General features: G+C 37.5%; 1 protein-coding gene across 1 annotated transcript; it reads right to left on the bottom strand.

Annotated features, from left to right (window-relative positions):
- Nucleotides 1-1417: 1417 nt before the first annotated feature.
- On the bottom strand, nt 1418-23581 carry LOC101527313 (aldo-keto reductase family 1 member C15-like). The gene is made up of 9 exons (XM_004588481.3): nt 23414-23581; nt 22244-22411; nt 20797-20913; nt 12589-12666; nt 11368-11490; nt 7328-7437; nt 5875-6040; nt 3754-3836; nt 1418-1496 (listed from the first exon to the last, which is right to left on the bottom strand). Exons 1-9 carry the CDS (start codon nt 23498-23500, stop codon nt 1454-1456), a joined length of 975 nt encoding a protein of 324 aa, XP_004588538.2. The 5' UTR covers nt 23501-23581; the 3' UTR covers nt 1418-1453.
- Between the last annotated feature and the right edge of the window lie 200 nt (nt 23582-23781).

The raw sequence follows: 23781 nt of genomic DNA, 5'->3' as shown, positions 1-23781 counted from the left end.
CACCCTAGCTAATGATTCTCTGGATGTATAAACATGTCCTTACCCTATTCCACCATCTTGATTCTCTGTTAACAAAATATTTCTTTATATTATTGTACAACAAACACATTTAATTTCATTGGAGGAAGTTAATATCGAACCCTATGATAAAGCTGTTTGCCACACAAAGTTGTTGAAAAAATATTGTGGAATAAAGGACAGTCAGTGACTGTGTTTATTAAAGGTATGTATATAAGTATGTATAGATATATACGTGTGTAATAACTCATGTAGTCTCTTAAGCATCCCCTAACTCATTTTTTGTTATTTCCTATTTTTTTAATTCACAGCCTGCTTTATTCACTCATTCTAAACTCACTTAATGGCCTATATAATAACACATGGAACACAAAGAATATTTTAACGGTGTCTGGCTGATCAATAAATGGTACAATAGACACTAACTATTAACAAGCCCAGATATGGATAGATGATATGGAAACTAAGAAGGAATGAGTATCTGTAATAACAGAGTGCCTGCACCCCATATCAGATCACTTAAGTTTGTATCCAGGCTGCACTGCCAATTTCAGCCACTGTTAATGCACATTGTAGAGGCAGCATATGATGGGTTAAGTAATACTGTCATCCAGTGAGATACCTGGATGGAGTTCCTGTCTCCCAGGCAGAGGGAGTGAACAAACAGATGGGTAATCTCTGACAATAGGTCTATCTTTCCCTCTCTGTATTCCAGCCCTACAAATAAAAGAAACAAAAAAAAATTAAGAAAGAAACTAAGCAAATCAATATGATGTACTGCTTTATTTTTATCCTTTACCCTTCCCTTTTTGCTTTCAAAACTTTCTAAAACTTTTAGTTATTATTTTAACAAGAGGTAGCAAACATCCTTGTATTAGAATTCTTATTACTTCATAGTATGACAAGGCCATCCATTGAGAAAAAAGACACTGCTTCTTATTCATATCTACTCCATACATCCAAAAGCAGAATATTCTTTTTTTTATTCATTGATTACATTGTATTATGGGATACAGTTTCGTTGGAACTGGGAATCACCCCCCTACCCCCCAAATTAAAACATCAATGAGGTACCACCTAACGCCAGTAAGACTGGCCCACATGAATAAAAGCACCAACAACACTTGTTGGCAAGGTTGTGGGGAAAAGGGAACCCTATTCCACTGCTGGTGGGGCTGCAGGTTGGTACAGCCTCTATGGAAATCAGTATGGAGAACATTCAAACAACTCAAAATCGACATACCGTATGATCCAGCAATAGCACTCCTAGGAATATACCCAAAACACCTGTTTTATGAGAAGCCAACATGCACCCCTATGCTCATAGCAGCACAATCAGTAATTGCAAAAACATGGAAGCAACTGAAATGCTCATCAGCAGAAGACTGGGCGGGGGGAGGCAGAATATTCTTGATTGACGTTCTATACTTCATGCTCAGTATTCTTCAGAAAATGGATAATTAGGGTGATTAACAGCACTGAAACAGAATAAGAGACATTAATGTATTAGTTCTTTCTCCATACTAAATGGGAGAGTTACTCAAAAGATGGAATGGATTAAAACCTGAATTGAGAAACCTGTCTGGATTCCACCCAAGCACTCATACATCTAAACTTCCAGGTAAATTGTCACTTTTGTGCTTAGATCACAAGAATGGTGGCAGAAAGCACTGCATTGTTGGTTCTCATTCATTCATTCAACCCTCGTGTAGTGAGCACCCTCAATGATGTAAGAGTTCAATTTAACAAGATTTCAATCTATTGAGGAGACAAAACACAATTACTAACAGATATACAGAGTGGATTTTTCCTTTCCTAAGTTATAATTTAAAAGGACACATGTCAGGGGCAAGCATCTGCTCAGCAGTTAAGGCACTTGAGTTCCATAATATCATACCTGAGATTAACGTCATTCTCCATCTTTACACTACAAATCCCTGCTCGTAGAGACACTGGGAAGCAGTAATGATGACTTGAGAAATTTAGTCCCTTCCACTACAGGAGTCTGAGACTGAGTTTCCATCTCCCAATTTTAGCATCAACCCAGTGCCAGCCACTAGTGACATGTATATTTAAATTGATGCACAGAATCGGCCTCTTTATGTCTCTTCTAAATAAGTGGTTTATTACTTTATTTAGAAACCATCTATATTCTCATATTCACATTATTTTTTATATTCTTTAGAAATTCATATGGCTATTTATTTTCATTTCTTAAATATTCTTCCTTGTTTTACTATACAATATCTCTCAATCAAATGTCATTAAAGACTGTATAGTGCCCAGATCCGTGCCAGGTGCTATGTTATCCACATAATGCCACAGACAAGAATAAAACAAAGTATTTAGGTTCTATTGAGGCAGGTCATGGATTTATAAATAAAATATTCTGATTATGAACAATTTTTGATTATTTAAAATGTCATTAATCACTTTGCAAAGGGAAGGGCTCTTTTGACATCTTTCTTTGCAGGTTGAGATTTTTATTCTTCTTTTTAAAATGTTTTTGCTTCCTATCTCTAAATTCTTTCCAAAATTCTCTGCTTGATCTATCCTCTATCAATCTTAAAGTCTGGCAGCAGTTAAATGGAATATTGTGTTTCTGCAAAAATCAAGTCAAGAGATGCAGGGTCTTCCCTAAGGCTGATGTACAAAAATGATACTTGAGTAGAAAATATTTGATTTGAAGACCAAAGAAACACCAGAGGATCTTTTCTTGGTGTGTGTACTAATGAATCAATTCATTTTATGAGCTACTCACAGTTCACACAAAAAGACAAAATAGCTGAGGAAATAAAAGTTATGATTGATGGGATTAAGACCAGAGAGGATACTTAAAAGGGGGAAAAAACGGTTTATAGATGCCATATCCTGAGGAATGGTACTGCACACTTAAGGCAGGAAGTGGAAGTAGGGCTCACTGTGACCTCCCTAGGACCCATGATTATGAACTTTCCAAAATCAACACTCATTAGAATTAAAGTTCAGGGGCTAACAAGATGGCTCAGTGGTCTGGTCCTCTGTAGACACCAACGTCTCACATGGGCATTGATTTGTACCCAGGTTGCTCCACTTCACATCCAGTCCCATGTCTGTGGCTTGGGAAAGCAGTGGAGGATGGTCCTAAGCCTTGGGAACTTCCATCCACGTGGGAGACCTGGAAAAATTACCTAGCTAGCTCCTGCCTTCAGTTCAGTTATTCTCTAGCCCTTGTGGTCATGTCAGGGAGTCAACCAGCAGATGGAAGATCTTCCTCTTTCTGTCTCTCCTTCTCACTATCTTACCAATAAATATAATAAATCTACCAAAAAAAGAATTGTGTAATGGCTGGAATAAGACAGAAAGATCAAGCTGGATTTTTATTTCTAATCATTATTATGTGTTCATTCGTTTCATCTTTGATGTACATTAAAGATAAATAATTTTAATCAATATTAAAAATATTGAGAGCCTAAGGTTTCTACATTCATGTCTAGTGGATAAGTGGTACTTTAGCATACAGCCTTCAGGACATGTGTAAATAGAAGTAGATTCACAATGATGTAGTTTCCTTATGGATCTGCTGGCTCAAGGATGAGCCACAGAGGAAATTTCTCCTATGAACTCTACAGGAAAGATCCTGTATCATATCTCTGCACAGCACAGTTTTGTCTTCCTTGTTTGGGAAGAATTGTACCCATTTACATCTTTGTGCAAAACAGAGTAACCTTTGGTGTAACCTGTACAGTTACTTACAATAGAAATTGGCTGTAGCGGAAATTTTTGTTGAGGCCATCAATTTCTTTCATGTTGTCTGCAGTCAATTCAAACTCAAAAATCTGAAACGGATGAAAGATTGCAGTGAGATTTGTCCAGGGATGTTTCCTTGTACTCTGGAAAGAGTTTCCAAGGCAATAGTGATACCGATGGTATTAAAGGAAGCATTTTCATTATCTTTGTTCCTGATGAACTCTGTCTGAGATACGTTATCTAAGCTCTACTATTGTACTGTTTTATAATATTTTCTTTGAGTTTAACATTCCATTAGCTAACAATATCAATACATGAAAAGCACAAAAGAAGAAGAAAAAGAAGAAGGAAGAGGAGGAACAAAATTAAGCAACCAAAACAGAAAGTATAGTGTTTCTCGGGAACATAGGAAAAGCCTGCACAGAATAATCCTATCCCAAAATCTCAGCCTATCACTAAGCATAATCATTTTTATCGTATTCTGTTAGTTGCAAAAGACAATCCCATTCTTATTTATAGTAGAACACAATTCCATAATGCACATGTACCATATTTTCTTTTAGAGACATTCAATTTTTCAATAACTAGTCTTACTAGGTAAAAAAGAAACAATTTTCCAAAAAACTCAAAGTTGTGCCATGTAACTGTGCCTTGACTTGATTCAAAAGGATTCTTTCTTTACCATTCTCTTCAACTTGAACCAATCTTTACTGATGCAAAACTTAGAACACAGAATATATTTCTCCAAAAATCTGTTAATCTCAGGAAAAACCATTGTCTGTTCAACTCCTGCATCCCACCATTTATCACCTCCTTGATTCCAAACAATGTCCATTTACAGGATGTTTACTCCTCCCTATTTAAGTATTTTGTTCATCTTATAGCCACAAGTCTATTGTTCAAAGATTTCTCCATTTTGAACAAATCCTTCTTAGCGAAATAAACTTTGTTTTTATGTATACTTTGTACCAGCTCAATAACAAAGAAAAGAGATTGTGGGTAAAAACAATTACATTATTGTTGAAACCAGGGCCAACTTCACAGAAATATCAAGGCTGTAGCTATCTAAGTGTACATATACCATCTGATTCATTGCTGTATCTTTCCATATTCTTTGAGATCTATCTACTCATTCATTCATTCATCCATTCATCCTTCAAGTTTAAAATGCACTCCAGAGGTGATTCGGCTGCCATACAACATGCTTTACACTGTTGAGTTAACTGCATTAAAATTATTTTTCTGAATGTTTTCATAACAAAATGTGTTGATTTTCTTATAAGTTTGTTAACTTAATTAAGCCTTATGAGGATTTATTCAACTACGTTATAAATAATGTTTAAAGTGTCACTTTAAAATATTAAATTCATACCAATAAATCTGCATTTCATCTTAAAAATGGAAAGACTTTAAAATCCTTAATAGACACAAACAAAATAAGAACCAAGAATTGACCTAATAGATCTGGCTATGTGTAAAGAAGCATTAGGGAGGGTCCAGCCAACAGTCTGGTGACTGTAATCACTGCCTTGCATGTGCCAGAATCCCATATATGGGTGCTGGTTCGTGTCCCGGTTGCCCAGTTTCCCATTCACATTGCTGTTTGTGGCCTGGAAAAGCAGTCGAGGATGGCCCAAAGCCTTGGAACCCAGCACCAGTGTAGGAGACTCAGAAGAGCTTCTGGCTCCTGGCTTCAGATCAGTACAGCTTTGGCCGTTTCAGTACTTGGAGAGTGAATCATCGGACAGAAGGTCTTCCCCTCTGTCTCTCCTGCTCTCTCTCTCATCTATCTATATACCTATAGATATCTATAGATAGATATATAGCTATCTATATATCTATAGATACATAGATACATAGCTAGATATACATATAGCTAGATATACATATAGATAGATATACAAATATATGCATGTATGTGTATGTATATATACATCTGACTTTGCAATAAAAATTGAAAAAAAAGAAATGAGGTTGGTGTCAGAAAACATTGCAAACTAGGCACAAGATGACAGAACTTTGGGAAAGATGCATGAGCAAACTGAGACATTACACAAGTTCTCTCACAGAGATCGCCCTAATTCAGTTGTTACGCATCCCACTGGAGAGAAAGTGCTCAGGCTTTACCTGCATGTTCTCTTTGATTCTCTTCTCATTGAAGCTTTTGGCCAGAACCACCACCCCACGCTGCAGGAGGTAGCGCAGGGCAACCTGACCTGCTGTTCGGTTAAGTTTCTTGGCAATGGCATTCAGGACTGGGTCTTCTAAGAGATATGGACTCTTCTGATCAATCCTAGGATGGAAATATACACAGATATTAGAGGGTCAACATAAGAAGAGTATGATGACCTTTAAGCACAATTTGCAGAGGTAATGGGCAGAATAATTGATGGATATTCATGAGATTCATTCCTAATGGCACAAGTGGAAAATATCAAATTGACCATTAACATATAAAAGGATAATGATAATATTTATGTTCATAGTTAGGAATTTTTCAGCAATGAAATTATCCCTCACTAGTATGTTGGGAATATTCTGTAACATGTAAGTTCTAAGACCATAGTAGATATCTGAAATCACAGATACTATTGTGTATATATATAAATATATATACTAATTACAATTGCATATATACGCTTTTTCTGTATATACAGATATAAATGCAATACCTATTTCATCTTAATGATCAATTATCATGTTCTGTAATTGTGAATTTGCAGACTGGAGAGCAACCTGCATAATTTTTTTTCTTTCATTACAATTACACAGATACAAAATTCATTTTTATAGGACCTAACAGCTTCAACATAATATTATTTTTCTTTCTTTATTAAACAGAAGGTGTTTAACTATCTGAACTGCAGCATCATAATTCTTGTCCTTTAGGGTCATTATAAGTCATATGGGGTGATTTGAAGAAAAGCACTCAATGTTCAGATATTGATGTAATTACCCAGAGAACTGATCAGTGACTATTGAGTGGCTCATCGCATTGTGAATAATTTAGGTAAATGAACGACACAAATTCCCAGAAAGATGAAGTACAATCCTATGTTTCATAACAATCTGAATAACATGGAATTTAAAATGTATAGGGGCTGTCAATGTGGTACATTGGATTAATACTCAGGATGCCTGCATCCCATGTCAGGATGTATTTTTAGCTCTAGTTTCTCTGGGCTTTTAATCCAACTTCCTGTTAAGTCGCCAGACAATGCAAGATGATAGCCCAAATAATCGGGCTCCTGTCAGCCAAGTTGTACATTTGGATGTAGATACTACCTCTTGCCTTCAGCTGAGTCTCTCTCTCTCTCTCTCTCTCTCTCTCTCTCTCTCTCTGAAGGTCTGCAATTACCACACCTAAATTCCCACATAGTGAGCTTGGAAAAGATGGACACATGTATGAAGGCAGAGTGAGAGAATGTTGGTGGCCCTGAATGAAAGTACGTGGGAAATTCATCACACTGTATTATGCTGATTTTTTCATGTCCTATTATCTTAAACACAAAATTTAATTTAAAGTTTTCCATGATCAATAGGGTTGCTGACATAAATCAACTGTTCATGTGCTCATTACCAGTTTGGATCCCTGTGTGATCCCAAAGCACTGTAAGCAACAAGCACAATGTCCTTGGACTTGCAGTACTCCAGAAGCTTGCTCTGGTTGAGATAAACGTGACATTCCACCTGTAATGTACAAAGACCAAAAGAGTCAGAATACACACGCCAATAACCACATGCACCAATTAAGAAACTGCTTGAGGCATGTCCAGTCCACAGTCCAGTGTCTCATTTCAAGGGCTGCCTCTGTTTCTAACCCTGCGTTAATATATACCATACATTATTTAAATAGGTCATTCTGTTTATGCACCTTGTAAAAGATGTCCAAATGTCATCAGATGTCAGATTGATATAATTTTCCAAGTCTTTTGTTTTATTTATGTTTTAAAATGATTAAATCCTCATGTTCTCAAAATTTAGTCTCTAAATGTTTTATTTGTTTGTCTGTTTGTTTTTTCCAAGAGACCAAACTTCATTATTGAGTGATTCCATATCTCAGCAGGAAAGCTAAAAGCCAAAATTAGAAAACCTTAAACTCTGAAGCAAAGAAAGTTAGAAAAAAAAATTGAGGCAAGTCAAGCAGTCTAGAGACTCACTTGAAGAAGCTTCTGTTAATAATAAGATTTTTAAAAAGGAATACTGAGATAGAAAAATTAGAATAGGCTAGCAGTATGGTACTCCAAGTTAGGTCATAAGGGAATATGTCCTGGAGGTTCTCTTTCCAATCTAACTTATTATTAATGTGCCTGGGAAAGCAGCAGAAAATGGACTCAGAACTTGGAACCACACACCCATTGTGGGTGATTAGGATGGAGAGCCACTGTCCTTGCACCTGCCTAGCCAAGCCTCAGCTCTTTCAGCTGTTTGCTGAGTGAACCAGCAAGAGCAGATCTCTCTTTCTAGTTTGCGATAGCTCTCTTGCTCATCATTATCTCTCTTTCACTCTCTTTAATTCTACCTTTTAAGCATCATATCACAGTGCCTGTTTGGGAATGAGCACTCCTCTGCCCACAGTAGGTTTCCTGCATGTGGACATCCTAGCAGGCAGTGAATGAGAGCTTCAGTACTTAGACCTGGGATCTCAAGCTTCTGCTTGGCCAGAACCAGTCCTACCTATAACAAGAATGATTGAAGACAGAAGAGCTTTATAGTTCTGTCTCTCCCTCTCTCTCCCCTCTTCTCTGTCTTTAAAATGATTAAAGGAATTTAAAAAGCAGAGATAGAGAATAGTGACTTCAATAGATTTAAAAATGTTCCATTTGCTAAAAATTCATGAATTCACATTGCATATGTGAGCCACTATGTAAGTACTATCTTCAATTTTTGAAATGTATACATGCCAACTATATCACAATTAAATCAACAAATTCACTTCTTTTTTAAGATTTATTTGTTTTATTGGAAAAGCAGATATACAGAGAGGAGGACAGACAGAGAGGAAGATCTTCCATCCAATGAATCACTCCCCTAGTGACCGCAACGGCTGGTGCTGTGCTGATCCGAAGCCAAGAACCAGCAACTGCTTTTGGGTCTCCCACGTGGGTGCAGTGTCCCAAGGCTTTGGGCCGTCCTCGACTGCTTTTCCAGGCCACAAGCAGGGAGCTGGATAGGAAGTGGAGCTGCCGAGATTAGAACCGGCGCTCATATGGGATCCCGGCATGTTAAAGGCGAGAATATTAACAATTATGCTATTGCACTATGACCAACAAATGCACTTCTGAGAGAAATTTTCAGAGGATAGGACCTTCCTTAACAAAATATTTAAAACAGAAAGAATGAATGAGAGAAAACATACAAAAGGCACTTTGAACAGAAAAAGAAAAAGAGGTATTGGAGGAGTAGAATAAGAGAGAAACTACTGATTAAGAGACGTTCGATACAGATCAAATAATCACAATATACAAACCTCAACTCTACTCCAATTGGAGTGAAGTAACTAGGCTAATGAGATAAAATCATGTTTTAACATTTCTGATCCTACATGATACCAAAAAATGCTTGATAAAAATTTAGGTTTAATGATGCTATTCTAGAAATTAATTCTTACAGTTTAAAATTATAATAGTAAAACTCATGTATAAGTTCACCAAAGCAATATAACAGCTATTAAGTAGAGTTCTATGCCAAACATTAAGCCCTTTCCCTTTCTGGGCTTTCATGTCATTTTAAGTATTGCATGATGGTGAATCTTATTGATCATCATTTCTTCTACAAGAACCTTGATTTTGCTCCATTTAGCTCCCTAACCCTGTGTTCAGCCCTGTGTCCCTGAAGCAGCTGATTCATGCTTTGCTCAAATAATCTTCCCTTTACTTGTACTGATTGGTTTATAAAGGGTACCTTCTGTCACCAAGTCAAGAAAAAGTTGCTAGAAATTTTCTGAAGAAATTGCTCCACCATTTAGCAACAACCCCAGAAAGTCTGCACTCTCTTATTGAACAAAAAAGAATAACTGTAGTCCGTTGGTGGTAGAAAATCATATTGTAACTACACAGGACAAAGAATGAAACAAATGTATTGGTGTCAGGACAGTATCTTAAAGAACCTTTTAGAAAATCAGACCCCAAATCTTTCATAACTGAAATAGCTCCTTTAAATATTAGATCCCTTGAATTGGTTTTCATTATACTGTAATATGTCCAGTGAGAGCAGTGTCCAATTGTGAATTATGCTTTTAAGTGATATTGCAAGTTTTTTTCAACTTTGTAACAAGAATTCAATCTACTTCATCCTAGATCTCTATGAATCCTTCAAACCTTAATAATTCTCCTTGTTTTGGATAGTTAGAACTATAACTGTGGAATTCTGGAAATAAAAGAGTGGATTCTGATTCTATAGCACAGGTATAATAATTTTCAATTTTTTTTATCTACTTGGATTTTACACAAGTAGATTCCTAAAAATAAACAGCTAAGACAAAGGGTGTTAGCATTCCAATGGCTTTTGATATAATTATCAAGTCTTTTGAAACATATATAAACTTTATCATATTGTGAATAATATGCAATGATGCTTTGGGTATTCTTAAAATAAATATGGTTTAATTATTCTTACATATTTTCTCAGTTTTCACTTCTTTGCTTTGATTTGGCATTTGCTCTCATTGATAACTGTTCTGTCAAGTTTCCCATCAATTCCATGCCATAAATCCAACTTTTTCCAGCCTCATCAGGATCCATACCTGAAGCCTGATATCACACTCTCCTCATTTTTCATTTTTCTCAACTTATCTGGCAAATCCTGTTTTATCAACTTGTCTGCACCTTTGTGGCCCTTAATACTTAAGATATTCCCTTTTTGTTTTTTTCTTTTCATTGTAGCATCTTTCCTGAGACTTGTCTATTTTTCTGAGCTTATGTTTAGCATCACAAAGAAATGCACCATAAGTCTGCCACTCCATTGCAAACATGTCTCTGATCCCTGTTCCAACACTGACAGCTGCCAAGATAACCACACTTGAATGTCTCATAGGAACTTGAAATTTAGCTTTGAGTAACAAAAGTCATGCTACATGCACTTCATTCAACTTGCCCTTTCCTTGGTATTTCTTATTGTGATAGCTGCAATGACCGCCCACCAAGTAGATCCAAAGCCATGAACTTGAAAAAAAAATCCATTAAGAAAGAAGATGGTTAAGAAATTGCAATTGTTTTTTAACATATTGGTTACTCAATACTATAACTATTAGTTACACGACGAAGTTAATTGTTGCTGAGGGTATGTTGGAGCCTTTAATTGATCGGGTTGATAAAACGATGGTTCTGCCCTCGGACCGGACAGGGTCTCCCCAAGAAGCTGAGGAACTAGACTGGACTATAAGATGTTGGACTCTATGTTTGGTTTATGCTTGCAAAGAGGGAATCTCAACTGTACTTGATCAGTGGATATGCAACAAGGTGGAATATTCCACATTGGGGGTGGGCAGGGGGAGGGATGGGGTGATTCCCAGTTCCAACGAAACTGTATCACATAATACAATGTAATCAATGAATTAAAAAAAGAATTAAGAATGTGAAGAATAGAATGTAGAAAAAGCCCTCTGGGTTTAGATTTTACCTGATTGCAGGCTGGCTTATACTTGAGTCCTGGCTTGTTCAGTATCATTTCCAGTTGTTTGTGATTGAAATTGGACACCCCAATGGACTTGGTTAATCCTGCATCTTTGCACTTCTCCAGAGCCTGTGGAGGTGGGAAATGTGTGGTCATTCTTTACCGCACTCTATTCATCTCTTTGTCCCTAGAGTTCCTAAAATCTGGAAATCTTTTTCACCATGTCTAACAATTTTTCTGAAGCAAATAATTTTATCACTTGAGTATATTATTTCCCAATACATTTTAATGATATGCATTAAACATGGTCTCCTAAATTCTATTACATTAACACTAAGAAAAATGAATCTTAAATTATTTCAGAGCATTCTTTACTTCTTTGCCCCGCTAATTGTGTCTATTTCAGATTGACCATGAACCATTTTTAACAGGTGTACCAAGAGTCAAGGGCAAACATGCACACTATATCTTTTCCCCTAGTAGAGATTTCCCTGATTCCCTCTTTCCACCAATTGTGGAAAAATAAAAACAGGATGAGAGTAGATTGCATTCTTTCTCATTTAATTCACTCTTCTTACAAGTCTTTCCCTCCCAACACATATGTCTTTGTATTTTCTAGGATATAATTGTCTCTTCCTGAATTTCCTTTGCTACTAACATTAGGTGGGTTCCCATTTACAACCTGATCTGTGGGGCAGAAAAATGCTTTGCAAAAATACAGAAGTTGATGTTGTTGCACTAGTGCCATAAAAACCCACCATTCCAAATTAGAGCATTGGCTCAAATTCTTACTGCTCTGCTTCAAATCCAGCAAAACAGAGAACAATGACCAAATTACTCAGGCCCCTATCAACAACATAGAAAATCTTAATAAATTTCTATTGTGCTGATTTCTGCCTGAACAAACACTTATCATTGTGGCCAGTTGGGGGAGTGAATCATCAGATAGGAGATCTGATTCTTTCTTTGTGTCCCTCTCACTCTCAATTGTCCATGTGCCTTTCAAATAAACCAAAAAATCCTTAAAAAGATCAAAAATTAGAAATCTTCTGAGGTCATTTTTTTTCAACTCCCTGAGTTTTTATATACGAACAAAGATCTAAGAGAAGTCCCATATGATCTCTGAAGTCAGACATCCACTGCAGCCAAGATCCATCTCTTCTGGCTAGCCATTCCATCATTCCTACTTTCCTATGTGGTGATTTTATGGTCTGTAGTAATACATACCTCCCACGTGTCACGAAGATCCACTGTATCTAAAATAACTTGTCCATTAGCATCCGTTGGAAAAAGTTCATTTCCAGGCTGAAAAACAAAGAAGGGATGAGGAGGTTTTCATTCAGAATGACCTTTCTGATGCCTATGGAGATGGTCACACAACTTTCAGCAAGCTGTGAGCAAATGCAGTATGTATGAATATGCATATGCATCCATGTATCTGTGAGGGGTGACTAAGAGTGTAGGAAGAAAATAAAAGTCATCTAAAAGACTATAGACTACAAACTAACCCCATTACATTGATCTGCCATAGCCACATATCACTAAAGTTAACAAGAACAAAAGTCCCTACATCTGACATAGATTCATTTACTCAGCCAATTCTAGCTTGCAGGTTAGCACTAATTAGTACCTTAAATCAGGAGGCTTTATTTCCAGATAAAAGTTGTTCATCTCTGACAGAGTAAGACTATCAGAGGTGTTCAGCCATCACCCACTGTGAGGAGGTGCCCAATCCACAAAGTTCAAAGGAACCTGGTTCTGCAGTGAACACCAGCCAGGGGACCTCCCACTACTTTGGGAAAAGAGTATAAATGGAAAAGGTTTATATCCTTCAGACATGGGACTTTCTCACTTTATCTCTGAATCTTTACTAACTCACTATATTGAGAACTCTGATTGCTAATGGTTTTATAAACAGGAACATAATCACCTAAAAGAAATGGTGTTGCCCTCAACTGCTTCAGATTTAAAAGGTTAGGACAATCAATTTCAAATGCTCACGAAGTGTTCAATGAGAACCAGGGAGGGGCCATGGCATAGTAAGCTAAGTCTCTGCCCATGGTACCAATATAAAAACAGCCACTGGTTGGAAGCCCAGCTGTTCTACTTGTGATCCATTTCCCTCATAATTTGCCCAACAAAGAAAGACAGATCAAGTTCTAGGACCCCTGCACCTACATTAGAGACCTTGAAGAATCCTCAGGATCCTGACATTGGGCCAACTCAGCTATGGCCATTGCATCTATTTGAGACGTGATCCAGGAGATAACAAGACAGACAATCAGGGAAGGCAGATGTAGCTGTTAATGCAGAGAGAGCTTTTACATGGGATCAGATGGAACAGAAAGCATGAAAGGTAGATCTGCCAGGTGTGGTGGCCGAAACTCCCTGGTGTCCAATGGAGGGAGGCAGGTGCCATGCAGACAAGAAAAAGCTCCTGAAAACTTCCAAGATTGTGGCCAGCAGCCCAAAAGGATCAGCATAGACAATTGCGGGAAGACAGCCCAGGGTACAGACAAAAGCCTGGTGAGTTTAGAACCAGTACAGAGGGAACAGGAACAGGGAGACTCTCATTAGGAGCTTCCTCAAAGAGATATTGGGAGGGGAAAAAACCACACAACAAAACACTGGTGAACGATTCAGATTCAGATTCAATCCAAAAAGACCCTCATCAAGACACATCATTTTCAAGCTCCCTTCAACTGAGCATAAAGAAAGAATACTAAACAAGCATGAAAAAAAGATCAGGTAACATATAGAAGAAAGGCAATCAGAATCGGTGTTGATTTCTCACAAGAAACCCTTCAAGCAAGAAGAGAATGAAGTAGCATTTTTCAGATCCTAAAGGAGAAGAACTGTCAACCCAGGATAATATGTCCAGTAAAGCTCTCATTTTTGTTTGAAAATAAAATAAAATTTCTGCAGCAAAAAGAAGTTGGAAGAATATGCCAACACTAAGTCAGCCCTAGAAATCCTGTTCAGAAACATGCTGAAGTAAGAAAAAAAGGAAGTCAATCAAAATCAATGCTGGCAAAGAAGATCTTTCCATTAAAGCCCACTAAAGAAACTAAAGTTAAGCACACACATGACAGGGCTAATTTGCAACCTGTCAATATTAACTCTGAACAGAACTGCTCCTAAGTTTCTCAATCAAAACATGGAGATTAACAGAATGGATTTAAAAAGCAAGACCCATTGATGCTTTGGCTACAAGAGGCACATATAATTTAAAAAGATACACAAAAACTGAGTGAAAGGATAAAAAAATTCCATGCCAATGGAAAAGAAGAGCCAGTTTAGCCATTCTACTATCAGATGATAATAGACTTCACTGTGGAAAACATTAAAAGAGATAAAGAGGGATATCACCAAATGATTAATGGAACCATACACTAAGAAAAAATAATGATAATAAACACGTATATACCAAATAAAAGAGCAGCTAGCTAAAGGAAACAATTATTGCTGGACCTAAGTAGAGAGATAAATGTCAATGCAATAGTAGTGGGGGACCCCAACATCCCATTAACATCGATAGACAGATCAATGAGGCAGAAACTCAGCAAAGAAGCAATATATCTCACACAGACATAGAATAAATGGACTTACTAGATATACACAGAGCCTTCCATGCTACAGACAAGGGATATAATCCCTTTCAGCTGCACATGGAACATTCTCCAGGATAGACCACAAGATGGGTCACAAAACAATCTTCACCAACGTCAAAAATTTGAAATCGTACCATGCATCTTCCTGAGAATCAATTAATCAAAATATCCCCAGACATTTGTAAAGTCTTAGATTCTGAACAACATGCCACTGAGTGAATAATGGGTTAGAGAAGAAATTAAAGAAGAAACTTAAAAATTTCTTGAAACCAATAAAAACTCAAACACAACATACCAAAACATGTCAGACACTGCCAGTGGAATGTTAAGAAGTAAATTTAGCACAGTTGTTGCCTAAATTAGGAAACAAGAAAGATACCATGTAAATGAGCTAAGAATCCACCTAAAGGAACTAGAAAAGCAACAGTAAAATAGTCCCAAGGACAACAGAAATAAAGAAATAATCAAAATAAGAGAAGAAATAAGCTAAGCAGAGACCAAAAGAGCAATACACAAAATCAGTTAATCAAAGAGTTGGTACTTTGAGAAAATAAACAGAATCGACACCCCCACTGACCCAACTGACAAAAGGAAAAGCGAAAGAACTAATACTATCAAAGATGAAAATGGAACATAATAACAGATACCTCAGCCATACAGAGAATAACCAGAAATTACTAGAATCAACTAAATGCTGAAAATCAAAAAACCTTTCAAGATAAGTATAGATTCCTGGAATCATATCATCTATCAAAATTAAGTCAAGGGGCAGCAGAAAATCTAAATAAACCTATAACTGATGTAACAGTTATAGTCAATGACAGATCAAGTCAATAATTAAAGCCTTCGCAACAAAGAAAAACTTAGGTCCAGATGGTTTCAATGCTGAATTCTACAAAGCATTCCAAGTAGAACTGATCCCAATTCTTCCAAAACAACTCAAAAGAATAGAAAGGGAGGCAATCCTTTCAAACTCCTTCTATGAGGCCAACATCACCCTAATACCAATACCAGACAGAGTCACCTAATACCTAATTGCAGGGCCCGGTCTCCCAAGGGTTAACTCCACAGCTTAGCTTGTTTCTCAGAAGGTAACAGGATGGGCAATTTTGGCCTGATACATCTAGCCACTGGCTTAACCGCAAGTTCCTGCTTCTTATTTGTCAAGTTATCTGCCAAGGGATTGGATAAACACTGGGAGGAGTTTGAGAGATTTAGGGTGGCCACTTGAGGATTGGATAGACACTGGGAGGAACTCGAGGGATTTAGGGTGGCCACTTGAGGATTGGATAAACACTGGGAGGAGCTAGGCAGAGTATAAAAGAAAGCCTGGAGTTTTAATAAAATTATTCTCATTCGGCATTCTCCTGACAAGAATGGTCCACTGCGTGTTGCCTTTTTTGTAGCCTTAGTCCCTCCGCTCGGCTCGGGGTACGTGGTGACGTGGGCGTTGACAACACCTAATACCAGACAGAGTCACAACAGAGAAAGAAAGCTATGGACTGATATCCTTGATGAACATCGATGCTAAAATCTTCAACAAAATACTAACCAACAGAATACAATACATCAGACAAACCACACATCCAAACCAGGTAAGATTCATTCTTGGCATGTGTGAATGGTTTAACATATGCAAATCTATAAATGTGATGTACCACATAAAGAAACCAGAGAATAAAAATCATATAATAGTCTCAATAGATGCAACGAATGCATTTGATAAAATCCAACATCACTTTATACTAAAAACTCTAAGCAAGATATGCATTGAAGAAACATTCAACAACATACTCAAAGCAATTTATGAAAAGAACAGTGCCACCATCAAACTGAAGGGGGAAATATAGGAAGCTTTCCCACAAAAATCTGGAACTAGACAAGGATGTCCACTATCACCACTGCTATTTAACATAGTACTGAAAGTACTCACAAAAGCTATTAGACAAGATAAAGAAATTAAAGAAATTCAAGTTGGAAAAGAGGAAGTCAAGCCATCACTGTTTTTACATGACATGACTCTACACACAGGAGAACCAAAGGACTCAATAAAGAGACTGCTAAAACTTATACAAGAGTTTGGTAAAGTGGCAGGGTACAAAATAAATGAACATAGATCAATAGCCCTAGTGTATGAAAAAACACTATGGCTAAAAACCCTAATCAGTATGGTACCTTTCAAAATAACAGAGAAGATACTGAAATATTGTGGAATAAACCTAACTAAAGACATGGAAGATCTTTATGAGGAAAATTAATGAACATTGAAAAAAGAAATAGAAGATGATGTTAAAACATGGAGAAATATGCCATGTTCCTGATGAGCAGAGACAATATCATTGAAATGTCAATATTACCAAAAGCAATACACAAATTCGATGTGATTCCAATCAAGATATCAGGAACATTCAACACAGAGTTGGGAAAATGATACAAAAAAATCATCTAGGAACATAAGAGACCACAAATAACCTAACTTATCTGGGAGAATCAAAGTCCCAGACTTTAGTACATATTATAGGGCAGTAGTAATCAAAACAACCTGGTACTGTTACAGAAGCAGAGAGGAAAATAAGTGGAGCAGAACAGAAACATCAGAAGAGAACTCATACATATGTAGTCATCTAATCTTCAACAAGAGAACAGGAAACAATTCAGGGAAGAAAGAAAGTCACTTCAACAAATGCTGTGGGGATAACTGCATACCAGCCTGCAGAAGAAAGAAGCAAGACCCCCTACCTTTCACCATACACAAAGATCAAATCTAAATGGATACAGGATTTAAGCTTAGACCCAGAAACTATCAAACTGTTAGAAGACAACATAGGAAATACTCTACAAGATATAGGCAATGATACACCCATGTATTCACTGAAGCACAGGCAAAGACTTCCTTTAAAAACCATCAGAAGCACAGGCAAAGACTTCCTTTAAAAACCATCAGAAGCACAGGCGGTCAAAGCCAAAATAAACAGGTAGGATTATCAAACTCAGAAGCTTCTGCACAGCAAAAGAGACAACAAAGTAGGGCCCGGCAGCGTGGTCTAGCGGCTAAAGTGCTTGCCTTGAAAGCCCCGGGATCCCATATGGGCGCCAGTTCTAATCCCAGCAGCTCCACTTCCCATCCAGCTCCCTGCTTGTGGCCTGGGAAAGCAGTTGAGGACGGCCCAATGCATTGGGACACTGCACCCACGTGGGAGACCCAGAAGAGGTTCCAGGTTCCGGGCATCGGATCGGCGCGCATCTGCCCGTTGCGGCTCACTTGGGGAGTCAATCATCGGACGGAAGATCTTCCTCTCTGTCTCTCCTCCTCTGTGTATATCTGGCTGTAATAAAATGAATAAATCTTTTTAAAAAAAAAGAGAGAGACAACAAAGTAAAACAGCAACTATCAGAGTGGGAGAAAATCTTTGCACACTAAACAACCGACAGGGGCATAATATCCAGAATATACAAAGAACTGCAGAAAAACTGTAACAACAAAACAAAGAAACCAGTCAAGAAATGGATGAAGAAAATAAGACGACACTTTTCAAAGGAACAAATCCAAATGCTAATAGACGTGAAAAATTGCTCAAGCTCCCCAACAATAAGGGAAATCCAAATAAAAACAACACCGTGGTTCCACTTTACTCCAGTGAGAATAGCCCACATACAGAAAACTACCAACAACACCTGCTGGCAAGGATGTGTAGGAAAAGGAATCCTACTCCACTTCCACTGCTGGTGGGACTGCAGGCTGGTGCAGTCACTGTTGAAGTCAGGATGGAGAATACTGAGAAAACTGCAAATTCACCTATCATGCTACTCAGAAATCCCACTCCTGGGAATATATCCAATGGATCTGATACATCAGAAAGCAACCCACGCCGCTCTATTCATTGAAGCACAACCAACAATCACAAAAACATGGTAACAATTTAGATGCCCACTGAAAAAAGACTGGGTAAAGAAACCATGGTACATCTACTGTATGGAATACAGCTATTAAAAATTCTATCATTTACATCCAAATGGGCCCAACTGGAGACTATTATGCTTAGTGAAATGAACCAATCACAAAGGGACAGATACTATATGTTTGCTTTAATAAAAGACAACTTCCGGGCCCGGCGGCATGGCCTAGCGGATAAAAGTCCTAGCCTTGAATGCCCCGGGATCCCATATGGGCGCCAGTTCTAATCCCGGCAGCTCCACTTCCCATCCAGCTCCCTGCTTGTGGCCTGGGAAAGCAGTCGAGGATGGCCCAAGGCTTTGGGACCCTGCACCCACGTGGGAGACCCGGAAGAGGTTCCAGGTTCCTGGCATCGGATTGACGCGCACCGGCCCATTGCAACTCACTTGGGGAGTGAATTAGTGGATGGAAGATCTTCCTCTCTGTCTCACCTCCTCTCTGTATATCTGACTTTGCAATAATAATAAAATCTTTAAAAAAAAATAAAAATAAAAGACAACTTCCACCAAGAATACAAAACAAAAATAAATAAATAAAATAAAGAGTATCACACATGTGTAATCCCAGAAACACACAAGATATAACAGAGACCAGAGTGTCAGGAATAAAGGAAAATCAACAGAATGCATATCTAGTAAGGAACGGAGGTGGACTCCCACTGAAACTTCCAAATATACCTCATCTCCGTAGAGAATGGCTCTTTCCTGTTTTAATTTGGAGGGTTTTTTTGTTTGTTTCAAATCCAAATATTTTTGCTGTAATTTTTACTTTTTTGCACATCCTATCATGTGTGTCTTGTTCAATAAGTCCTTGTGATTCATTAATAGATCCAAGAGAGATATCTTGATTGTTTGTAAGCTGATGCTATAAACATCCCTTTCAACACTGTTTTTACTACATCTCATGGGCAATGTTGTCCTTGTTTTTATTGTCATTTCCACAGTGCCACATGAGTCATTCAGTAGCATCAATTTCTACAAGGTTTTTTTTATTTTCTTTTTCATCACTTTAGTGATGCATTGGTCACTCTGTAGCATGTTGTTTAATTTCATGTTAATGTAAATTTTCTGTTTTTCAACCTGTTTAGGGTTGTGTTCACTGGCTCTGTATTTAAGGGAATGTATAATAGAGTATAGCAGAGAATGACAGGTCTAGATGTGGAAACATAGTGCAGTATGTCTCTCTGCATCCAGACCAAGATGGGCTCGAACTGTTGAATATATCCTGACAAAAGGAAGCTGGACGCTCTGAAATTGTCCGAGCCTACAATGTTGGAAAACACTTCAATAGCAGAATGATGGACTGATGACAGTTCATGAAGGATTACTCATTGTAATAGTAGAGGGAAATTAGTAGTGAGTGGGAGGAAACTTGGGGAGGAGATAGGAAAACCCAGAACCTATGATCCTGTATCATAAAATAATAATAAAAAATTAATTATTGCAATAATGAAGTTATTGAATTATATCAGTGAAAGTGTTAATTAATGAATAAAATGAATTATATTATCACTGAAAAAGGAGTGAATCATGCCTAACTGTAAAAGAGGATTGTAGTAAAGTACTTCTTTGTTTGAGAAATGAACCAGCTGATGCAAGATCTCTTTTTCTCTTGCTCTCTCTGGCAATTTGCCTTTCACAGAAAAATAAATGTTTGTTACAAAAACAGACTCAAAAGTCTTAATGGTGGTATCACCTAAATATCAAGGGGTGAGGATAGTCAAATAATTTACAAACTGTATCTCTATCCTTCATGACTATCTCTCAGTAGAAACATACACCATGGAGCTAGGAAGCTTAAGTAAAATAATAGAGTTGACAAAACCACTCATGAAAACAAACAAGGCACAACTTTTTTTTAAAAGCTTACCTTCATAGGAACTGGATTATGTATAATGAAAAGATCAACATAATCCATTTGAAGTTTCTTCAGTGATATTTCCAGGGCTTCACGAACCAATTCGGGTTGAAGGTATGTACACCAAAGCTGCAACAATGACAAAATAGGAAAAAACTATGTAGAAGTCAGCCATCACCTCTTATTTTCAGAAAGAAACATTAGACATTACAGTTAGAATATTGAGTTATAACTAGCAGTATACTGTGATGACTTAATACTAAGAAGAGCTAGAACTGTCTTAAAGCTACTCTATATAAACCAGGTCCTTGGTAAGATTCTAAGATTTGTGTGAGAAAAGTAAATTAGAAACACTGAACACCAATTAGATGAGAGAGCAAAAACAAATGTTTCAAGTATTAAAGTGTCACACTCCAAAAAGAGCCAAGAAGTGGCAGATAAAGGAAAACGCAATCCACCATTCCACACAATAAATACCGTGGAATGTTCTCCAGAAGGATCCACATTCTAAGTACAAAGTTCAGTCAAATAAATATATGAAGGATATAGCTAGATACTACTTAGCTCTCTTTAAACTGCAGCTATAATTTTTCACCTTAGAAAGTCACATCTTCACTTCAGATTCAGCTTCCTGTGATACAGCAGGAAGACAAGAGATAGAGGCCCAAGTACTTGGTTACTGTAACCTCAAAAGTAACTGACATAAACATGCTGCTTTACTGCACAAGGGGTTTAGGAATCAGAACTTCTGAGAAGGACAGATATAAAGAATAATATATTTATATACATTTCTTTATATACATATTTTAAATTCAATTGCAGTTAGGGAAAAGATGGTATAGTCCACCATAATTTTCTAAATGTTATGTGAACTGTACCAGACATATTCTTTGAAAATTGACCGAAAAATTAAAAGGTAGGCCTGTGGCAGCTTAGAAAATGCTTATAATATTACAAAGGTACCAAACTCAGATTAAGTAAAAAATCATGCCTAATGTCCCCAGGTGCTAGAACTAGAGCTCATCTTCAACACATTCAAAACTAAAATGTAGAATCTAGTGTCCTTCAAGATTTGTTTATTCCATCAGGGATAGTGAGTGAATGAGAGAGAGAGACATTCTTTTTGATTCACTACTCAAAAACCAGAAAAACTAGCAATACACATGGTACAAATTCAATTAGTTGAGTCATCATCTGGTGCCTCTCAGCTGTACCAAATGGTAGGACTATTGGAATTGGAGCAGTGACACTTGGAACCCCAAATCAAAATGGAAAAAAGCTAAACCCAATGCACCACTCTTATCAAAAGCAATTTTTTTCTTTTTTGTTGTTGTTATTTTTGTTTGTTTGTTTTGCTTATAATGCCTCCAAAATTGTAGGAACCAAACTACTCAAATGGCAAATAATATTCCTCTCATAATGCCATATCTAAACTGACAGAGTCCTGTACTCCCTGTACCTTGGTGGTGTAGAATATGTCCTCTCTCTTCACAGTACCATCAGCAATCTTCTCACGAATAGCTGCTCCAACCTCCTCCTCATTTCCATAAAAGAGTGCTCCATCAATGTGACGGAAACCAGCTTCAATGGCTACTTTGGTGCACTCGAAAGCCTTGCTTTTTGGAACCTGAAAGGCAGGAACAAAAAGAGTTCATGATTTACACAACTCATGCAGAACAAATGCACTAAATTTATAATATTTTATCTTTTTTTTTCTGCTGACCCCTCTCCCTATCCCTTGGAGAATGGTAATGGATAACAGATCAGTACTCTGGAGACATCAACTAAGCTCCAATGTAACCTCTGATCTGCAGGAAATGGTGAAATGAGCTTCAGCACAGAACATGGAAAATCACATCTCATTCAACGAGAATCAATTCTAAGGCAATGGCTGACAACAAAGTGCCCAATATTGGCAGAAAATATCTAGCCATTAAGTAGGAAGGAATCAGGAACACACATACACACATACAATTCTGTGAATGATTAATCAAATACTCAGTGAGAAATACAGTACACACACACACATCAGTTTATACCTCTTAATTTTTCTTTTCCTAAGGTTAAAATAGCAGTGGTTTCTCCTCATCCAAACATTTGATGATTGAAATTCTCTGACAAACACTTACTAAGCAAAACAAGTCTGCCTCAAAGCACACTGTTACCTATCCCTTCCTCTACTGCACTTTGTCCCTCAGGAATTTCTAACACAGCAGACTGGCTCTGACTGGGGCAACAGAAGAGCACAGGCAGTGCAGCTGGAGCTTTGCATTTTAGAGATGTAACAACAAAAATCAGTACTCCCCCAGGAAAATTTTGACAAAGTAACTGAGATGATGTTTGCATGGTATCTAATACTCATAGTAAGCACTTCATACATGTTAGGTAATAATAATAAATCTAACCCCCAGAGTTCTCCACCTCTGAATCTCCACAGTCAACTGTTTACCTGTCTATAATGCATAAATTATATCTGAGACTTAAAATCAGACAAGTTAGAGACAGAGAAATACAAGCCCAGATAATTCATTACAAACTACCAAGTGTCCATCAGGTCAAAGTGTCTGTCTGCTGACAACCATTCCAGGACTAATACCACTCACTCTTAGTCCCCCTGGGGTTCACTTACTTCTGGAGGAGCATAAGTTCCAAATCCAAGCCTTGGCATGTAGTGTCCATCATTCAGCTTCACGGAACGACTGTGTTTGAGATCCATCTTCCCCCACAGCCACTCTGATTCTGTCTTCCCTCTGAGCCAAAGGAAGACAAACCTCCAGACTTTATATCCATAGCAGCCACAACATAGGTGGAGCCAAGATAACAACTGTGGAAAATTCCAAATGAACTAGAAACTCATTGACTCCTGTAAGACTTTCACATTTCTACAGTTATATCCTAATGGTAATATACATAGAAATGTTATTCACATAAGAAAAGTTCACATTTCCTGCTCAGCATTGTTCACTCTTGACCTTGATATTTGAAATAACTGTATCA

The sequence above is a fragment of the Ochotona princeps genome, chromosome 10, assembly GCF_030435755.1.
Source record: "Ochotona princeps isolate mOchPri1 chromosome 10, mOchPri1.hap1, whole genome shotgun sequence".
Classification (NCBI taxonomy): domain Eukaryota; kingdom Metazoa; phylum Chordata; class Mammalia; order Lagomorpha; family Ochotonidae; genus Ochotona; species Ochotona princeps.
Note: the sequence above shows the minus strand (reverse complement) of the source record. Positions and strands in the feature narration are given on the sequence as shown.